The sequence below is a fragment of the Nannobrachium achirus genome (assembly GCF_963921795.1).
Source record: "Nannobrachium achirus genome assembly, chromosome: 4".
Classification (NCBI taxonomy): Eukaryota; Metazoa; Chordata; class Actinopteri; order Myctophiformes; family Myctophidae; genus Nannobrachium; species Nannobrachium achirus.
The window spans coordinates 22604161-22622671 of record NC_137813.1 but is presented as its reverse complement, the minus strand read 5'-3'; the positions used below and the strand labels follow the sequence as shown (position 1 = coordinate 22622671).

The window sequence follows — 18511 nt, the reverse complement described above, 5'->3', positions numbered from 1 at the left end:
TACCTGCTTTTAGTGGCCTGTGTGTCTGGACTTTATGAGTGGTCTGGACTTTATGAGTGAAGATAACTAGGGCATAGATTGAATGTCTGGAGTTAATGCCTGTGGGCCAGTGCCAAACTATGTCAAGACTGCTTTGTCACAGTGACCTGGTCACTCAGCCCACAACGGGATCATAGGTTCATGTGAAAAATTTCATAACAGCACTGAAGTTAAGCTTTTCATGTTTAACCTCAAGTGAACAATTTACAGTAAAGGAAGGTGAAGTGACAATAAGTGAACAAAGAATGTACTCTGCTGTGTGTGGGTTTGCGTTTGGTATGTGTGAAGCAAGCATAGACATTTTGAACAATAAATGAAGGACTTGTTCCATACAATATACTGTACATTTATTTTACTTTAAAAAACAAAAGTTAAAATATATTTAAGAACATTACAATATCACAACAAATATAAAATATAAAAAAAATAAGATCATAGTTCTATTGTAAGGCAAATCATCTGTACAGGTTAAAAGGCAGCAAGCAGGGCAGATTCTGTTAGAATACTAAAAATAATACAGTGGTCATAATTTTGACACAATTACACAGTAAAATCCTGTGTTAATTTAACTCAGACTTAAATAAACACTGAGGATTTTACTATGTATGAATGATAACAAGAGGTTAAAGTGCAATGGCAAACTAATACTCTTGATCTAGCAGATATACTGGCACTAATAAACAAATGACTGTGCCAATGCAATCTTTCTTAAGTCTGTCACGCTCATCATACTGTACATTGCAAACTCTACGGAATGTCAGAGAAACTGACAGAAAGGAATCCTCAGCAGTGTTTCCAAAATATGGAAAATCTCAATCTCAGTTAATCATTGTGAACAGGAGCGGTTCATTAGCCACGAGGAAAATGAATCAACTTCTAGTGCAATACAGAAGGCAGAGAACACTCCTATCTAATACAGTAGTATAAGACATTATAGTTCTACCTTTTTTCGCATGGCGTTTCTACACTTCATATCTCAGAAAGGAGTGTTCTAGAAACACAGGAAACCAAGGGCAGAGGGAAGAGAGACATGCAATCACCCAGCTCCCACATTTCACTTGGTAGTGTGTCAGTCATTCTGAGCTCTCTTTTCCCCAGTGAGCTGCCAAATACTTCTCTCCACCTCTAGTAGAGGAGAAATAACATTTCTCGTCCTCTGCTGACGTCTGTCATGCAATGTTACTTCAGCAAACAGCAAACACGTAGGTTTCAGCATGCCCTGTCTCCATTATGTAACTTGACTTTCATCTATCTCTTTTACTCTTTTTCTCCTCTTCTCCCGCTCCTCCATTCGCCCGGAGCATGCCTCCTCCCCCTTCCCCCTCTTCAGGATCGGAGTCCAACACGGGCCATCATCTGCTCGTACACCGTCCATGCCATGGCTGCCATCATGGTTCTCCTCAGAGAACGTGGAACTGCACCACGGAAGAATCCTTGGAACCCATGTTCCTGAGAGAGAGAGACACACAGAGAGAAAGAGTGAGAAAAGAGACAGAGAGAGAGAGGGAGAGAGAGAGAGAGAGAAAGAAACAGACATAGGTGTTAAAAAACATAATGTATTGCAATGAGAGGTTCCACACACTATGTAAGCAGCATGCCTTGGTTTAACTAGTCTACATTGTATATTAAAGTACCTCCTGGAAAATATTACAACATATACAAACTGAGCTCATTCACTCTAGTAAGTATTTCTATCCATTTCCCCCCTCTCTCTCTCTCTCAATTTTATTATTAGATCAGGTGTCTTCAACGTTTTCAGGCCAAAGGCCCCTTAGTTGAGAGAGCGATGAAGCAGGGACCCCCACAACCTGTTCATAGATTCGATATAGTTTCATCGTTTGACAGCACAATCATCAGTGTATTTTGAATTCATGTCAATTTGTGTTTTCAGAAATGTAACCACATGAGCCATCATTACCTAATGAACTTGACCTTTTACTCTGTACTTAGTCTGCTCTTTTTCCCCTCTACACCAAAGCTAGCCGATCTACAAGCTCACAACGCCTCGCAGCGCGAGGCGTTGTGAGCTTGTAGATCTGCTATTTTTCGCTAAAGTTCTCCGAATATGGACGCTAGGGTTCATGTGGTTAATAAAAAAAGTAGAAAAAAAGGTTTCTATCAAACAAAGATTTGGAGGACCCCCTGTAGTAACTCTGAGGACCCCCTAGGGGTCCCGGACCCCCTGTTGAAGACCCCTGTATTAGATTAATCCCACATCTATTTTGGGAAAAATTGCAATAATTTCTTTGGAATAATACATTCATTTATTTATTTTATTTGTTCAAAATAGCTAGTATAGGTATATAGGGGTTAATGTTGGTTTGCCTTAACTGCATTGTCCTCATTCCACCGACGAACATCCAGTCAGACATACCACGTAGAATACTATACAGGGTATATTTAACCTGACCTACATTCAAACTATGTTAAACGTGACAACCAACAGTGTCACTAATGAAACAAACTGATTGACACGCCTCTCCTCTTTAGTGATACCAGTGAATCATCATGATTTACTTCACATATGCCATGCCACGATAGCAAACTTCCCTCATACAGTCATTGTTGATAGACTGTATACTCAATGTCATATTATATATTTATTACTATTGATAGACTGTATATATTATCTACACACTCAGGCTTTGTGTCCACCATAGCGTTTCTTCCCAGCTGAAAATGGCAGACGCGCTCGCCTAAAAATGTTTCCAAATGCCAGTTATAAATATTTCAGCTCTTGGCAAGTAGATAAAAACGCCACGCGTGAACACGTGATTGCAAACCAGTCACTCAACGGCGCCTAGTCTCCCTGCTGGAGTTTCCCAAAACACTTCCGCTGTTAGCAAATAAAAAATAAAAAAATAAAACATATGCTGCTCCCAGGAAAAAATGTTTCGACCCGTCAATGTTGAAGGCTGGCTGAGATTGTACATATATCAGTCTCATATTCACTGTTGATAGTTTAAATAGAAGTCCATTAATTCATATTCAATAGAAGTGCATATATTCAGTCAGTGAAGTTATCTATGGTCAGACCCTAAGTCTATTTATTAGATCTTATTCTTATCTGTCTGCTCTGTCCTGTACCTATCCTGTTTTTCACACCAAGGAATATAACTATATCTATATACTGTATATCATTCACAACCGACATCGTTATAGTTGAGGTGTGCATTATTAAAACAATATTTAATCCTCATAGTTAATAGTGCTGGGTGTTAATGGCACTTTACTGCTGTTACTGCTGTGATACCATACTTTCCATACTGGGGTCAATAGCAGGACTATCTTATCTAATCAAAAGGGCATTCTGACCAAAATGTCAGCCTCATTAAAACATTCTAGCCACAAGAGTATATCAGGTGATTCTTCTCTTTTTCCTTATTAAAAAAATAAAAATAAAATAAAATATATATATATATATATATATATATATATATATATATATATATATATATATATATATATATACTATATGTGAGTAAATATATATACATATATTCTTTTGTTTGTGTGTGTGTGTGTGTGTGTGTGTGTGTGTGTGTGTGTGTGTGTGTGTGTGTGTGTGTGTGTGTGTGTGTGTGTGTGTGTGTGTGTGTGTGATATAAGAGGTGACAGTTACCATGTAGATGAATCGGACAGCATCTGTCATTCTCTTGTACAGCTGTGGGTTCACTTGAATGTGCGTTTTGACCACGTCGGCAGGCTGGGTAATCAGCGACGCCAACACCCCTGCCACCACGCCACAGCTGAAGTTTGCCAGCGGGGCATAGGAAGACACGCTGATCTCTGAAACAAATATAAAGAGATTTCGTTTTGAAATTACACAATACACAGACTGAGTTGCTTCAGCTCAATGATTAACTTTAACCACTTAATCCCTCTTTGGCACAAAATCTTTCAAAAAATAGATGATCAACAGCTCACAAAGCGCTCCAAAATAGGGATGCTAGGGTTCAAGTGGTTAAAACCTATTTTGTTCTGTTGTGTGATTTTGTAATGTGCTCTAAATTAAACCTCAGTGTTAAAACGTACCCTTGGGCAGTGCTGCTTTGGTCTGGCTATAGAACATGAGGTAGATGCCAGAGAAGGGAGCGTCTCTGACCAGAGTAGCCATCAGGCCAGAGAACAGAGCCATGGGCCCCTCGGTCTGATAGACACTTCGCAGAGCCCCAGTCACACTTCCGTAGTTATACTTGCCACTCTGAAATGCAACAACACACAGGGTTTTTAAACCTCAATCCCAGTGAAACATCATGAAAGTCATCACACACAGAATACATATGGTTTGATATTTTCCTTTGCCAAGCTGTATTGCCAAGCTTCTATACATTGATAGTGCATGATTTCAAACAACAACCCTGTTCACAGTTTGGTGGCATAACAGATTTAGCCTTTCCCTATTCATCTAAGTACTGTAAGCAGGTGTTTTCAGGCTGCATCACATCATCATTACCCATCATGTCCCAACTCACCTCAAAGCGGGTCTTGATGACTGTGACGGGCAGCATAAAGACCCCTGCAACAGTGCGGGCCCCGGCCCCCAGCAGCACAGCATCCATGGCCCCCAGGGTCCTCTCCTGGAAGAAGTACTGCTTCACCGAGTAGTAGGTGCTGAAGTAGATTCCCACTCCGGGGATGGTCCTCATGAAAGACTGCAGGAGGAGTAAGGGAAATACATCATGAGACCTTCAGTAATAGGGAATATGGGAGGGGGTAGGGTGGTAGGGGGGTGGGTGGGTGCATGTGCGTGGCAACGGATAGTAGAAGGGCCCACTTACAGGCGATATTCCCTTCCACAGTCCCTGCAGTTTCTCGGTTCGCACGACACTCAGAAACATGGTCACCATCCCCACTCTGGCTGAACTGGAAGAGACAGGCAACAGTTAGAAATACACTTTAACCACTTTCAACCTGGTGTCCCAATTTTGTTCAGTGAGGGCCGTATTGTCAAGGCCTGTCTTAAACTGATGGCAGAATATAGGGCCAGCGGTGTCCCGTGACTATGCAAGATACAGCCACCCATTAACCAATGACAGATTAGCATCTCAACATCTTAGGAGAAGCGCTTTGTGATCCTGCTACACGTGCGTCTAATGCGTTTCGTGTGAGCGTGTGGTCAAAATGAACAAACGCTGGCACTGTCTGTGTGTGGATGTGAAGCCATGTGCGCTCACTGACTGACTGACTTGACTGAAAGGGTTAGGTCCGAGACAGGCGACGAATAGAAAGATAAAATAGGCTCAAGTGGTTAAAGTAAAATACAATATAAGCATATTGGATACAAAAAGGAAATAAGTTGAGATTGGAGAAGTTGCATTTTCTCCCACATTGTACATTGTCTGATACGAGATGAGTGCTCCGTTGATGACAATAGAACACCAGGCACTGTTGGGAGGTCACAAGCTAGCTCTCCACCCTGACGTTTACAATTAGAAAGTGTATGTGTGTGCATGTGGGTGTGTTTACAGCACACACACTCACCCAGGCTGCACGCCGGCATGCAGTGTCTGCAGGCGTGTCTTGACCAGGTCCAGTGGTTGGAAGAGAAGTGTGGAGCAGGTTCCACTGAGAGAGCCGCACATGAAGGCTTTGACCACAGGGTGGGTCTGAGCAGGGATGGAGACAGAGAGAGAGAGAGGTAGGAAGAGAGAGAAGGTGTTTAACATCGATTTCACAACAGCATGGCATGATAACGTGTGTTGATGCAATGTTGGCGTGAAAATATAAATAAAGTAGAAGATAATACATTTCATTTGTAAACAGGTTATAGACAGAGATGTCTGGGTTTGAGCACATCATACACAGATGCCTGCAAACGCAAAGCACTCGCTCAGTCTTGTCCTACATGCCAAGCATCTCCAGTGCTATCCAGAATTAGTCACCAATTGTAAGGTGGCAGTCGAAATTCCATGCAGTCTGCCAACACCACAGCACAAGTAGCTAAAACATAATCGGACGTGTGTGCGGTTAGGCTTTACCTGCAAAGTCATTTCCAACTCTTGGACTTTATGGTACCACCACTACAGATTAACACATCACAGATTGCAGTCATTATTTTGTAAACAAAACACTGGCTGTTCATCCCTACCTTCCCCAGGCCACTTGCCGATATCAAAACACATCCTGTTTTTCCCGCATGTTTGTAACTTTCCCAGTTGCTGGTTGCTCAATGGAGATCACAGGAGCATCTTTCTGAGTGCAGCACAGTTGCTTATCACTTCGTCCTACATAACCTATGTTCCTACTCCTTATCGCTTGAGACTAAATGCACAGTGTTATGGCATCTTGCCCTGTTTAATTACTCTGGGACTAATGTTCAGTGATATAACAAGATTTACCACATGTCCATATCTACAGCAGTTATCACTTGCCTTAAGATTCCATGCCCGTGCCTTGAATAGGTGGAAATGCTGCGATAGACCAATGCAAGCAACCTCTGTAGTGGAGGCTTGGCATAGTTCTGCCCACCTTTGGTGCATCTTAGCCTTTATTTCTTTTCCTGCTGTCGTTACTGCATTTCTTTCGCTTTATTTAGATAACAGGGAGTAGAGTAGATGGACAGGAACCGAGGGCAGAGAGAGTGCAGCTGTACTAGATGTAACGGGCCACAGGAATCTGATTCAATCTCATCTATTTAAGATGATGAGGTTTTTTGACATGCTTTGGAAAATGATGATAATATCAATAAAATGTTATTTTATTTTATTTCCCCAAATGTATGCATACACCCAGCAAAATCCAGAGTGTTAGTTTAATTGAGAGTGTGTGCCCATTTTTACACACTCAGATTTAAACTAACACTAGCACTGTGGAACAGATGTCTTCAATTCTTCCAGCGATAAGACTCACCAGAGAGAGTTCCATGGTTCTTCAATAGAATAATCAAGTTTATCTATCCCTTTAGTCTGCAGTCAGTCTCTGCCAAATGTATCGTCGGTCTTCACTCTGCCAGCGTTCCTTCCAGCGACTACTGCAGAACACTTCTGGAAAGAAGATCAAAAAGTCAATTAAATATTATCTCATGACGTGATGACAGTATATTAGACTAGAACGAGTTGGCACAAAATCATCTCAGAGGACAGGTTATGTCCCTACGTTTGAAGCGAGAGGTGCAGCATGGAGGTCTGCCTAGGCTGTAACTGATAGGAGTTCAGGCAGGCACTGAAGACTATTGGGCCAGGCTGACTGACTGCGTGTCCTGTGACCAGCCGAGATACAGCTGCCCATTAAACAATCACAAACGAGCATCTCACATATTAGGACAAGTGCTTTGTGATCCTGCTGCACATACATGCTTCTAATGCATTTCATGTGAGTGTGTGTTGTCAAAATGAATACATGCACGTGTTGTGTGTGTGTGTGTGTGTGTGTGTGTGTGTGTGTGTGTGTGTGTGTGTGTGTGTGTGTGTGTGTGTGTGTGTGCGCGTGCGTGTGTGTGTGTTTGTGTCATTGACTGACTGACTGGATTGTGTCAGATTATTTTGAAATGTAGTCAGTTACTCGTTTGTAATTAGCAATGTAATGCCTGGATTACAACATTCAAAAAATCTAATCGGTTTAGAATTACTGCAACATCAAACATCGAAAAAATATTGCATCATATACAGTATGTCCTCATATAAGTAAATAGCCTTGGGAAACAACAGGTCCTGAGCCATGTGGCCCATAGGTCAGTTGTCTGCTCACTCAGTGTGTATGTACAGTATAGGTAGCAGTAGGATCTATCTATTTATCAGGCTGGGTGGCTGCTGAGGTCTGGATTGGGGACAACAGGGTTCTGGACTGAGAATTAAAGGGGTCCCAAACTGGGCTCTTGGGGATGGGAGTTGAAAATCAACAACATCATTTAAATAAGTAATCAAAAATGTAATAAAGCTTCTATGACAATGTGACTTAATCTAATTACACATTGTTATGTAATCTGGGCTGATTATAGTTATTACATTGTGTTATCTTATTAGCTATTGCATGTAGTCAGTTAGTACTAGTCCTTACCCGTTCAAAGATATGAGCTCCAAAATGATGTGCAGTGTGTGGGTTATGGGGTGTGCACTGTGCACACAGTATATGAGGGATGGAAAGTAACTTTAACTGGTGCTTGCATGATAATATGTTGGAGCATCAATGTAAGAAATACCCGTTTCGTTTAATGGCTACAGAGATACTGTGTACCGATCTGCATGATTTTTGGACAACATCTGTAACAGGGCCAGAAAGTGACAAACGGGCTTCACAGTTATGTTAGGTGTGTTCATATGCTAATGGTGATGCGATTTCAGATCAATTGCTCCAGCCACTGAGGAGAAACGCTGTTTCAGACAGACACTCAGACAGACAGACAGACAGACAGACAGACAGACAGACATTCGGAAAATGATATGTTTGATATGTCTAATGACCGACTTTGCTGTCTGACTGGTCCAGTCAGGATTGGACTCAATAAGAAACGCATGACAAATTAGGGGGAGTTGACAACTTGACAAAGCGACTAAGTAATAATAATAACAACAACAAGTAACATCATCACAAGACCATCATCATAACCCATGTATTCTCTGCATCAGCACCTGTCCTTTTGACTTACCGCCGGCTGGTTTCTTGTAGGCAGACAAATGCGAAGATTAAAGAAAGTTGGAAAATCCGATGTTTCGTGGTGAAAAACAATAACTCAGACTATGTGGCTATTTTACAGTTACAGAAAGAAAAATCGCTCAACTGTGCAGGTTCGTTTCCTCCTTCACTGAATCCTTAAAACAAAAACAAAACTATTCTATTTTATTCTATCCCAGTCTGACCTGCTGTAAACCACTATCTGTCCCTCTACTACGCTCTACTCCTCCTGGTAATGAATGTGTTCTACAAAACCGGCCGGTTCCTGTTTAACTACGTAACGACAGCACAACTATCGCTGCGCCAAAAAGAGCAGATCTTCACGTACACAGTTGCAGACTGGCAGTGAGACCACTATGAGTGAGAGACGCGTTGTTAACTTGTAGATCTTCTCTTTTTGGCTCCGCCTCTCCAAGCAGACTGAGAAGCGCCCAGCTGCATATCGCGATATTCCCAATCCATTTAAGATTGTACAGCACAGGTCAGGTCAGGTGCTGTAAACTTTTAATATTACATTATTTACAATTACAAGATCAGAGAACGTGGCCCTGAAAATAAACGCTGACTCAATGCCTGAATTATCGGAATAGGAAGTTAGGAACTCAATGGATAAACAATTAATTGTCCTGTAATACCTTTTAGTTGACCTTACCAGTGAACTGTAATGTCCTGTACCTTTTCCTATGCAAACCTCTAATAAAATCCCCAATCAATCAAAAGCCTCAATGTCCTCCAAAGTTGTAACTGATTCAACGAACTAAATGAAGGCGGTCATGTATTCAGTGTAATGAAGGATTTATCATATGTTTCTAGCTTGGAAACCTGCTTTAAATATAGGCTACACATGGTTGACTGGTCATGTCATATGTCGTTGCATGTCGAGTTTGTTTCTTAACATTTGTAGACTAGTCATTCGGCCAGTTTATCAATTTGCAGAGAAAAGAACAGGTGCTGCAATGTATCTTTTACAAGCACTCAAGAATTAAGTTAAAACTAGTGTTTAATCATAGGCCTAGATTATAAAATCGAGCATTTCCACATGTTTTTCCCCTCTCCCATTTACGAATATAAAGTGGATATTAATTGCAATACTAGAAAATGTGTTTTAAATGTTGCATGTTTAACTACCTGTTCTCTAATCTAATTGTATTTGAATGTTTTACTAAAGTTCTCGCCTGAAAATGTATAGTATAATTATGGATTGTAACTACACAGGGAGGCTAGGATACCACACCCCAAAACATATGAAGATATAACCCGTTCTCACCCAAATGTGTCCATCTTTGTTAGTTGTTTACCATTTATTCAACCAATTCAAGTGATAGAACCGGTTCAGACTTGCTACATCTTTATGCTCTGCTGCTTGTCCTGTAGTAAACAGAGCCCAGACTGCCCTCTGCTGGCAATGCTATGCCAATTCAAAAAACACCCTTTTACATCATCCTAGATACTGTATGAAAACATAATAGCAACCACCATGATAAACTAACTGTAAAATGGCAACAAACTCCCCAAGTGGACAAGATTTAGCAGTTTAGAAAGCCTCTTTATTGCAATAATACCAACAAATTCACAAATCTCTCCAATTTTCGCTTCCAGAGGTGCAGACAGAAACTTCAGGTTTTTCTCTTCATTTCTTGGTTCTAAGCATGAAAGAATAGACATATAGATCCTTTAGTTGTCGGTTGGTTATCCTTAACACAGTCCTCTCACTTTCCAGCAGTGTGAGCCAAAAAGCAGATCTCAAGCACAGCCGGTGGGGAAGACCTAACACTGTCTCATCTGTTCTTCCTGTAACATTACCATTTTCCGATATGATAGATTCTTTGCATTGTCACTTTACTGTCAGGATACAGTGTATTTAGGCTATGGTAGACAGCAAAATCCTGTGTCACAAGTGTAAGAATATACTTAAGGATTTAGTTTTACACTTGTAGTTAAATTAAACTCAGGATTTTGCTGTGCACTTGTCACCCATGTCCTAATGTGCCAGTAGTCACCTCCACCACCTTCCCTTCGAACTCCCTTTGGTGTGTAGAAACTTCACCTCCTTCACCCCATCAAGCTGTGCCCTGAGAATACAGTGCGTGCTGCGAGTATTGATCATCCCCACCACCCTGTTTTACCCTGCGCATCAATAAAAAAAAAACATTGATAGTAGTAAAGAAACATACAGAAAAATAAAATAAAATCGGCATGTGTCCAGAGCAGGGGAAATAAACCTTGCACAGTAGATAACTGTATTTAAGGCCTGTCGGCATAGTGGATGCGTGACTATATGAGCGTGTGCATAGTCGTGTGAAACTTTGTCACCATTGGCGTGGTTTACAATGCCTCAGCATTGCAATGCCTCAGGCACCATTGTACATGTCAGTGCAAAATCTAGCACAATCCACCACCTTCGTTATGCGCAAACGGGGCACAATTTGTGTGATGCTGCACGTGAATGCATGTAGTTAAATGCACTTTAAATGTGTATCTATCGAATCATTAAGCCCAACAAGCATAGTCGTGTCCAGTACTAACGACATACGACATATGACAACTACATTAAAAGGGTACATGTCAGCACTTAATGTTAACTAAGGTGAGAGAGCGAGCAAAGAGCCATATGTTGTACTTTTCATAATTAACCATTATAAAAAACTTCTTGAATAAAATACAATTCTATAGATTGCGATATTACTTTGGTCCTCTTCCAGTAAGCCTTCTTCATTTATTTATAGTTCTTTCATCGTTTCTTTCTTCAATTAGAAAAATAGATCCTAAAACAGGACTATTATCATCGGAATGTTTCCTTATAAAAAATATCATTCATATCTATATCATGGTTGTTTTTTCTTCCCATAGCACAAATGAAGCATGAGGAAAAAACAAAATTTGGCCCAAAAATAGTGTATGTGTGTATATAAGTACATGTCAGTGGGGTGATTGTCAGCATATTTATGCGTTTACTGGCTTCTTCATCTGGTAGAGTGTACTTGGATTGTCAGGGTTAAGGGAGAGACGTTATGAGAACCTTTAGACTGAAGACTCCCTGCCTCTTTATTCATACAGTATTGTTTGCTTGCGTGTCCTCTGCATACAGTAGGGTTGTGGGTGTATGTTTGGTGTCAGTATTTGGGTCTTGTCAATCCATGTTGCATTCAAAGAGCAGGAAGTGCATGCTGGGGTTCTTCATTCAGTCTTGGGCTCAGGCGTGTCACCCTTGGGCTCGCTTTCCTCGTCGCTCTCAATGCCGGCGCGGCTCACGATGCGTCGCATGGTAAGGGGCAGGTCTCCGCGCCTGCAACGACCAAAAACAAAGAGCGTTACAGTCCCCTCTTTAACAGTGAGTTCAAGCCACACACCACACTGAGGATTTACTAGTTATGACAGCAACTCACTGCAGAACATAATTATGCAGTTGGTAGTAAAATATGAATGGAAAATGAATCAATTCAAAGATTAAATGGACAATGATTTTCCAGTAACATCCAACCAAAGAAAAGATACACAAAACAACCCAGAGGAAAAGGTCATGTAAACACTTCACCCAGGTTTTATCTAATCAGGCTAAGATCTTATCACAGTAAAATGCTTTAACAGCTAAGTTTCTTCTCAATCTTTAAATGTTTTGTACTAGATCAGTTTTCTAAGTTTGGATTCAGAGGGGGGGAGGAGGGGGGCACCACAATAGCATGAGATTAGTGTAAAAGCAAGGTTTCTCGATTATTGAGCCGAGATGCTTGGAAAAGTCTAAGTCATGCTGCCCACCTGAGCTTGTTCTTGAGAACATTGACTTCGCGGTTCATAGAGTCAGCTGACTCGGTGGCGTCCTCCAGCTCGCGCTGCAGTTTCCTGCGGTTGGCGTTGGCCCTCTGCGCCTCCTCCTCCGCCTCCTCCAGCTGACGCTTCAGTTGCTTCATGCGAGAGTTCAACTTCTCGGCCTGATGGGAAAACATGAGGAAATGTTACAAAATAAGAATAATAGCCCAGGGGTCTTCAACCAAAAGAAAGAGATGAAGCAGGGACCCCCACAACCTCTTCTTAGATTCCATTTAGTTTCATTATTTGACAGCACAATCATTAGTGTATTTTGGATTCATGTCCATTTGTATTTTTTTTAAAGTCTATGTCTAATTTACAATACACCAAAAAACTGTATCCAACAGTAATGGTAGCAGGAATCGAGCAACTTGCAGCTTTACGAAGACCTCATGGATGGTGCTTTTATGGCATTGTGTGTAAAGAACCTCTCACCTGGTCTTTGTATTGCTCTGTGTTGCGTCTCTCATCGTCCACGGTGAGGATGACCTCCTTCAGTTTCTTCTCTGTACGTCTCACCAGCTTAGAGGCCTGCTGCCTCTCCCTGGATCAGGAAGGAGCACAGCAAGTGGTCAGGCTCATACTCCAAAACATAACTTAATCCAGAAGTTTTAATGCTACACAGTCAAATGTGTGTTTATACTAGGTGTTATCTATGAATTTAGGCTTGCACATCTGTGAGGTGCACATTTTATACGGCTGGAATATACATTACTGGACTTTCATAATATGACATTGTCTTCAATAAGCCTACTAACAGTGTTCAAATCAAATATACAGAACGTAAAGGCCCATTGTAGCAATTCTGGAGTTATTACAGGATTTTTTCTTTTTTTCTAGATTTGTTTTTGGGCTTTTATGCCTTTATTGATAGGAAATGTGGAGTGACACGCAGCAAGGTCATCGGGATTGGGACTTGAACCTGCGACACGCTGTCAGGCATCAGAGCCTATGTGGTAAGTGCCTGGACTGGTAGGCCAGCGGGCACCCCGTTATTACAGGACTTTTTTTTTTTTTTTTTTTTTTACATGTGCCAGCGATTGAGGATAGGACCGGCAGACGATAACACACACCGGTACCGAAGACATAGCACTGGCTTTGATCTACCTCCGTACATTACACGCATGAGTACTGAGCGACCACATGCATGTCCAAGAAATGGAGGGGGACAGGACATTCTAATAGCAGCGTGGCCTCCTTGTTCAATCTTCCAGCCATTGATTTTGTTGATTGACTCTCACACTCTGACATCTCTGTGATGTCATGGGAACCAAATCCCCTTTATTGCCATATATGGAGATTCCTGTGATGCCAGGGGAATCAAATCCCTTTTATGCCCATATATGGAGATATGGAGATCCCTGTGATGCCAGGGGAACAAAATCCCCTCTATGCCTATATATGGAGATCCCTGATGTCATCAATATTAAGCCCATAATTATCTCTGAATGCCAATATATAATCCCTGTGATGCCAGGGGAACCAATTCCCTTTTGCCAGATGGCCAGGACATGGGGCGAGGTCGCTTTCGCCCTTAGGCGTCTTACTGGTAGCTAGTTACTAGCAATAGTCTACATGTGCAATTAATGAAGGAAACCCTGCTGCATAAAATTCAAACAATCTCCTCTTGATTTCCAAGTACGCCACCCTCTCTGTCACATGTACACTATGACCAGCCTACAATCACACACAGACTCTGGTCCTCACCTGGTCTCAATGTCCAGCTGTTCTTCCAGCTGAGCGATCTTGGCCTCCAGGGCGGTGATGCTGGCCTTGTACTTGGACTTCACAGTTCCTTCCAGCTCATGAAGCTTCATCTTCAACTCCTTGTTCTGACGCTCCAGCTGAGCACGAGCTCCCTCAATGCGCTGGGAGGTGCTGCGCTCGGCAGTCAGCTCCACGTTCATCTGGTCCGTCTGAGGGGGACAGAGAGGCTCGTTGGTCTTTTTTGATTCAGCAAACTCAGAATCCCAAAGGTTTCTGACAATTGAACATTTTATAATGCTGACTGTAGGGGCGTAAATCACAAATATGTATCTCAATGATTTGATTAAATTAGATTACATCGACTTAATTTTATTAAATTAGATTACACCGACTTAATTTTAACATTACAGTTTAATTGCCACATTGTGGTGCATTAACACATATGAAAAACGTGTTATGGTGAAAATTGTAACAAAATAAATGCGCAAAAATAGCTGATCTACAAGCTTGAAATGAGTCCCATTGCGACAAGTTGTGAGCTGGCAGATCTGCCATTTTCTTTAAAAATACAGGCTTTCAGTAAGTGGTTAAAACATTCAGTTACAGACTGATCAAATACTGTGTTGATGTACAGACCTGCAGCATGGCCCTCTTCAGTCGGTCGTTGACCAGCTCAGTGTTGCACTGCTCCTCCTCCAACTCTTCCTCCAGCTGAGCGATACGTGCCTCCAGCCTTCTCTTCTCCTCCGCAATCAGGGCGCTGAGAGACGGACAGGAGAGCAGTTAGGAACAGGGAAACAAGAGATAGAGGGAAGTGAGGCCCCCATTTACACTGGCAGTAAAATCCAGCCTGAATCAGATCAGTGCCACATCCAGAATGGAATCCGATTGGTTTAAATGGTCACATGGAACAAATCAGATTCCAATCTGGATGTGACACAGATCTGATTCAGGCTGGATTTGGCTGCCAGTGTAAATGGGGCCTGAGAGTGGAAGACACAGGAAAGGAGGGATGAAGGGGGATGGCTGCAGATAACAGATTATTAATTAAAGTTATTTTAATGCATTTATGATGTGATCTGTTCATTTTTGAGCAGTGCTAGACGCACTAATACTATGTCCCTTTTCTGATTGGACAATATAACCCCCTGTGACATCAATCATCATCATCATACTGTACTTGGCGTGCTACTCGAATCCTGCACGGCTCACTTCAGACGGATGTGATTTTCAAATATTTGTTTCATCAGTAAATGCTATTAAATAGAATCTTTTACAAAAACAATTATTTAAATAATCAATACAAAAAATTGGTAATGGTGGTCTAGGACTGTCCCAAGATTGGGATGGGGCCCAACAAACAGGTGTCCGTAGTGCTCTATTGGTTTCATGGAGAAGTATTATCTTACTTCTTGCTGGCCTGGTTGTTGATCTCATCCTGGAGCTCGTCTCTCTCCTGCTGGGCCTGTCTCTTCACACGCTCTGCAGATGCAAGCTCCTGAAACAGGAACAACTCAGTGTCAGTGTGGGCAGAAGTGGTTTTCATTGAACTAAGCAAAGCTATGGTAGGTAGGGTCAACCAGAACGCAAGAACACTCTGTTAGTAATATAATATAGTGTATTCATTGTGTTGTCTGGGTGTAATAATTAACAGACAGCTGCAGAGGCGTGTGGTCTGACCTCCTGCATTTGGATCATTTCGGCCTCCATGCTCTTCAGCTTCTTCTCCGTCTCCTTGGACTGGGCCAGGATCTCCTCTCTGGACATGCGGGTGTCCTCCAGCTCCCTGATAAGGTCCTTCATCTGGGCCTGTGGGGAGAGGAAGACAAATAAAATCAACAATCAACATTCAAAAAAAAAAAAAAAAACACCAGTGTGTCTTCATACCGATGAGCTGAGCAGAGTGGAAAATGGCCGTCATGGATAACAACATTGATGTTGCGATTGAAAAAGTTAAAGTTAAAGTATATAAACAGCTATAAAAGCAGAGCTGTATTCTGCTTTGAAATCGTTTATTGGAGGCATCTAAAGTCTCGAACTGGCGATACTTTTGTCATCAGAGAGAAAAGCACGGATAGAGTGGCGCTGGCTGATGACAAAGCTACCCTAACCCTACTCTGATTCGTTGGAACAATATCCAATCAGCAACGACGTCGCCTACGTAACAGGTGGCGTTCGGAGTCAAATGGAGGCTTTCCAGACTGAGAAGCGGAGTGACAAAACCAATCCACTGAACGTAGCAGGCTGGTAGCCAGGCTAACTACAGCATAGATTGGGGGTCCCAGAGATCAAAATGGTATCAATTGGTATCAAATGAGGATCCGTAGTCTAATGCATATCAAAGTGTGGGTCCTTGAAATAAATAAAAAAGAATCACTACTATAGTACAAATCTTCTCTTATGAGGGTCCCTGGCATATCCTTTCGAATGGGGGTCTGTGGGCGAATATATATTTACCATTGTTCCACACAGACACACACACACACACACACACACACACACACACACACACACACCTGGAGCTTCTTGAGTTGCTTGAGGGCCTCGTCGCGGCTCTTGTTGGCGTTGTCGATGGCTGCCTCCAGCTCCTTCAGGTCCAGCTCCAGCTTCTTGCGTGCTGCCACAGCAACGGAACGCTGCTTCCTCTCGTCTTCCAACTCCATTTCCATCTCCCTCACCTGCACATGCACAGACACTCAACATCAGCTATGCAATACAACACAATGCAATGTAAAAATGTAAATCAACTTGATTCTGTTACCAATACGCTAAGGGTGAAACAATGAATCAAATTACCACCAATTTGGGTTTTCCATTTTGCAATTGTGTAATGTGATAAGCTATATTGTAAATATTTCAAAGCCTAAATTGCTTGTTTGAATTCACTTGAATTGGACATTTCTGGATAAACTTAACTATCAATCAGGATAAATTGAGAACTAATATGTTTAAGCAGCAGTGGGAAAAAATACTTTGGTGTGGTCTTTGCGATATCCAAAATGTTGTATCTCAATATCTTTCAGCGATATGCATATGGTAAACAAATATTGCAATATTATTGATTTAGGATATTAATGTTTTTCTTGTACTTGTATGCAGACCAGCCTACCTGTTTGACCAGGGCCCTCTTCTTCTCCTCTCCCATCTCGTCACGTCCGGCCAGGTCTCTCTCATACTGGGCCTTCATGGCCTGCATGTTGACCTCCAGACGAAGCTTGGCGTCCTCTGTGGCCTGCAGCTCGTCCTCCAACTCCTCCAGCTGGGTCCTCATCTCCTCCAGCTGCTGATCCATGCCACGCTTCGACTTCTCCAGCTCATGCACCTGCAAGATGGGCCATGACAGAGCATTTGAGATAAGAGGACAGTGGTACAGTAGGATTCAAGTTTGATGGTGGGCAGGCAGGAGTGGACTGATGGGGGTTTTTAAACAGACTGTAGAGGATAGATGTGAACGTTACAGGGACAGAATGCATTTAATCAAAAGCAGACTGAAACCTACATCAACATTCTAGCCACCCAAAAGGCCAGGTTATACTTAATCACTTTACTCTGAATCGATTTATTTCAATTCAGTAGTAGTCACTGTGGCAAATTGTCTAACACAATCTTTTCCAGTAAAAAAAAATATATATATATATATATTTTTTTAAAGGTTGTATAAATTAAGCCCATCCCTCAACTCTGCATGCCGTACCTTGAGCCTTAAACCCCCAAACGTTGATCAAACTAATGCAGAAATCAAATCTGAACCCAACCAAAAGTTGCCCTTTGGGTCCAGATTATAAATATAAGCACACACAATTATTGGGCAATTATTGGGCATTGTGTCATGTGCTGAAAAAAGCCAATCTACAAGCTATACACGTCACATCGGACACGTTGTGAGCTTGAAGATCCGTCCGCATAAATGGAGAATTAACTAAGAATATAGCGAATATAGCATCTGTCGGATGGAAACCTCATATGTCCAAAACCTACTTTTCAGGACAGCAAAAGTAGCAGATGGACACGATCATTAACTTACGATAAAACAAGTTAAAATATGAAGATGGGAGCTTTCTGCCTGACAGCAACGATAACTGAGGTTCTATGAAAGAATGAAAGAACGGGCTTTATTTACACTCTTGCCGACGTCGTCCTTGGAGGAGACCAGGTCCTCCATCTCAGCTCGTAGTAGCTTGTTGTTGCGGTCCAGCTCGTCCTTCATGTCCATCAGGGACTCAAGCTCGCGGGTTAGTGCCAGAGCGCGGGTCTCCTTCTCTCTGGCCTCAGCCTCGGCACGGTCACGTTCCTCCGCATAGCGGGCAGAGATGTTCTTCTCCTCTGCCAGCATCTGGAAAGGATG

The 18511-nt window shown here is 42.1% G+C and overlaps 2 protein-coding genes across 6 annotated transcripts in view; both read right to left on the bottom strand.

Annotated features, from left to right (window-relative positions):
• Nucleotides 1-421: 421 nt before the first annotated feature.
• Nucleotides 422-9952, bottom strand: LOC308283977 (mitochondrial glycine transporter A-like). 4 transcript variants are annotated; one of them, XM_080724492.1, is made up of 8 exons: nucleotides 9920-9952; nucleotides 6892-7025; nucleotides 5524-5648; nucleotides 4821-4905; nucleotides 4515-4694; nucleotides 4075-4243; nucleotides 3662-3828; nucleotides 422-1488 (listed from the first exon to the last, which is right to left on the bottom strand). In XM_080724492.1, exons 2-8 carry the CDS (start codon nucleotides 6904-6906, stop codon nucleotides 1366-1368), a joined length of 864 nt encoding a protein of 287 aa, XP_080580618.1. In that variant the 5' UTR covers nucleotides 6907-7025; nucleotides 9920-9952; the 3' UTR covers nucleotides 422-1365. The 4 variants fall into 4 exon arrangements, with proteins under 4 accessions (XP_080580618.1, XP_080580619.1, XP_080580620.1 ...); XM_080724493.1 differs by lacking the exon at nucleotides 9920-9952 and adding an exon at nucleotides 7138-7392; XM_080724494.1 differs by lacking the exon at nucleotides 9920-9952 and adding an exon at nucleotides 7138-7201 and having other exon boundaries at nucleotides 6892-7022.
• Nucleotides 9953-10177: 225 nt separating this feature from the next.
• The window catches only part of LOC308283968 (myosin-9-like), a 48879-nt gene continuing 40545 nt past the window's right edge, over nucleotides 10178-18511 (bottom strand). For both annotated transcript variants that reach the window (XM_080724480.1, XM_080724481.1), the window contains 10 exons: nucleotides 18287-18499; nucleotides 17276-17488; nucleotides 16683-16844; nucleotides 15847-15975; nucleotides 15576-15664; nucleotides 14803-14926; nucleotides 14167-14375; nucleotides 12895-13003; nucleotides 12409-12581; nucleotides 10178-11938 (listed from right to left, as the gene is read on the bottom strand). In XM_080724480.1, coding sequence (XP_080580606.1) covers nucleotides 11830-11938; nucleotides 12409-12581; nucleotides 12895-13003; nucleotides 14167-14375; nucleotides 14803-14926; nucleotides 15576-15664; nucleotides 15847-15975; nucleotides 16683-16844; nucleotides 17276-17488; nucleotides 18287-18499 — 1530 coding nt within the window. In that variant the 3' untranslated portion in view covers nucleotides 10178-11829. The remainder of the gene's footprint in view (nucleotides 11939-12408; nucleotides 12582-12894; nucleotides 13004-14166; nucleotides 14376-14802; nucleotides 14927-15575; nucleotides 15665-15846; nucleotides 15976-16682; nucleotides 16845-17275; nucleotides 17489-18286; nucleotides 18500-18511) is intronic.

Excerpts from the sequence above, each read along its gene's own strand:
- LOC308283977 (XM_080724492.1), bottom strand. Across the intron at positions 3,829-4,074 it reads CAAAGCAGCACTGCCCAAGG|AGATCAGCGTGTCTTCCTAT; the intron begins GTACGTTTTAAC and ends TATTTGTTTCAG. Across the intron at positions 1,489-3,661 it reads CTGTCCGATTCATCTACATG|GAACATGGGTTCCAAGGATT; the intron begins GTAACTGTCACC and ends TCTCTCTCTCAG.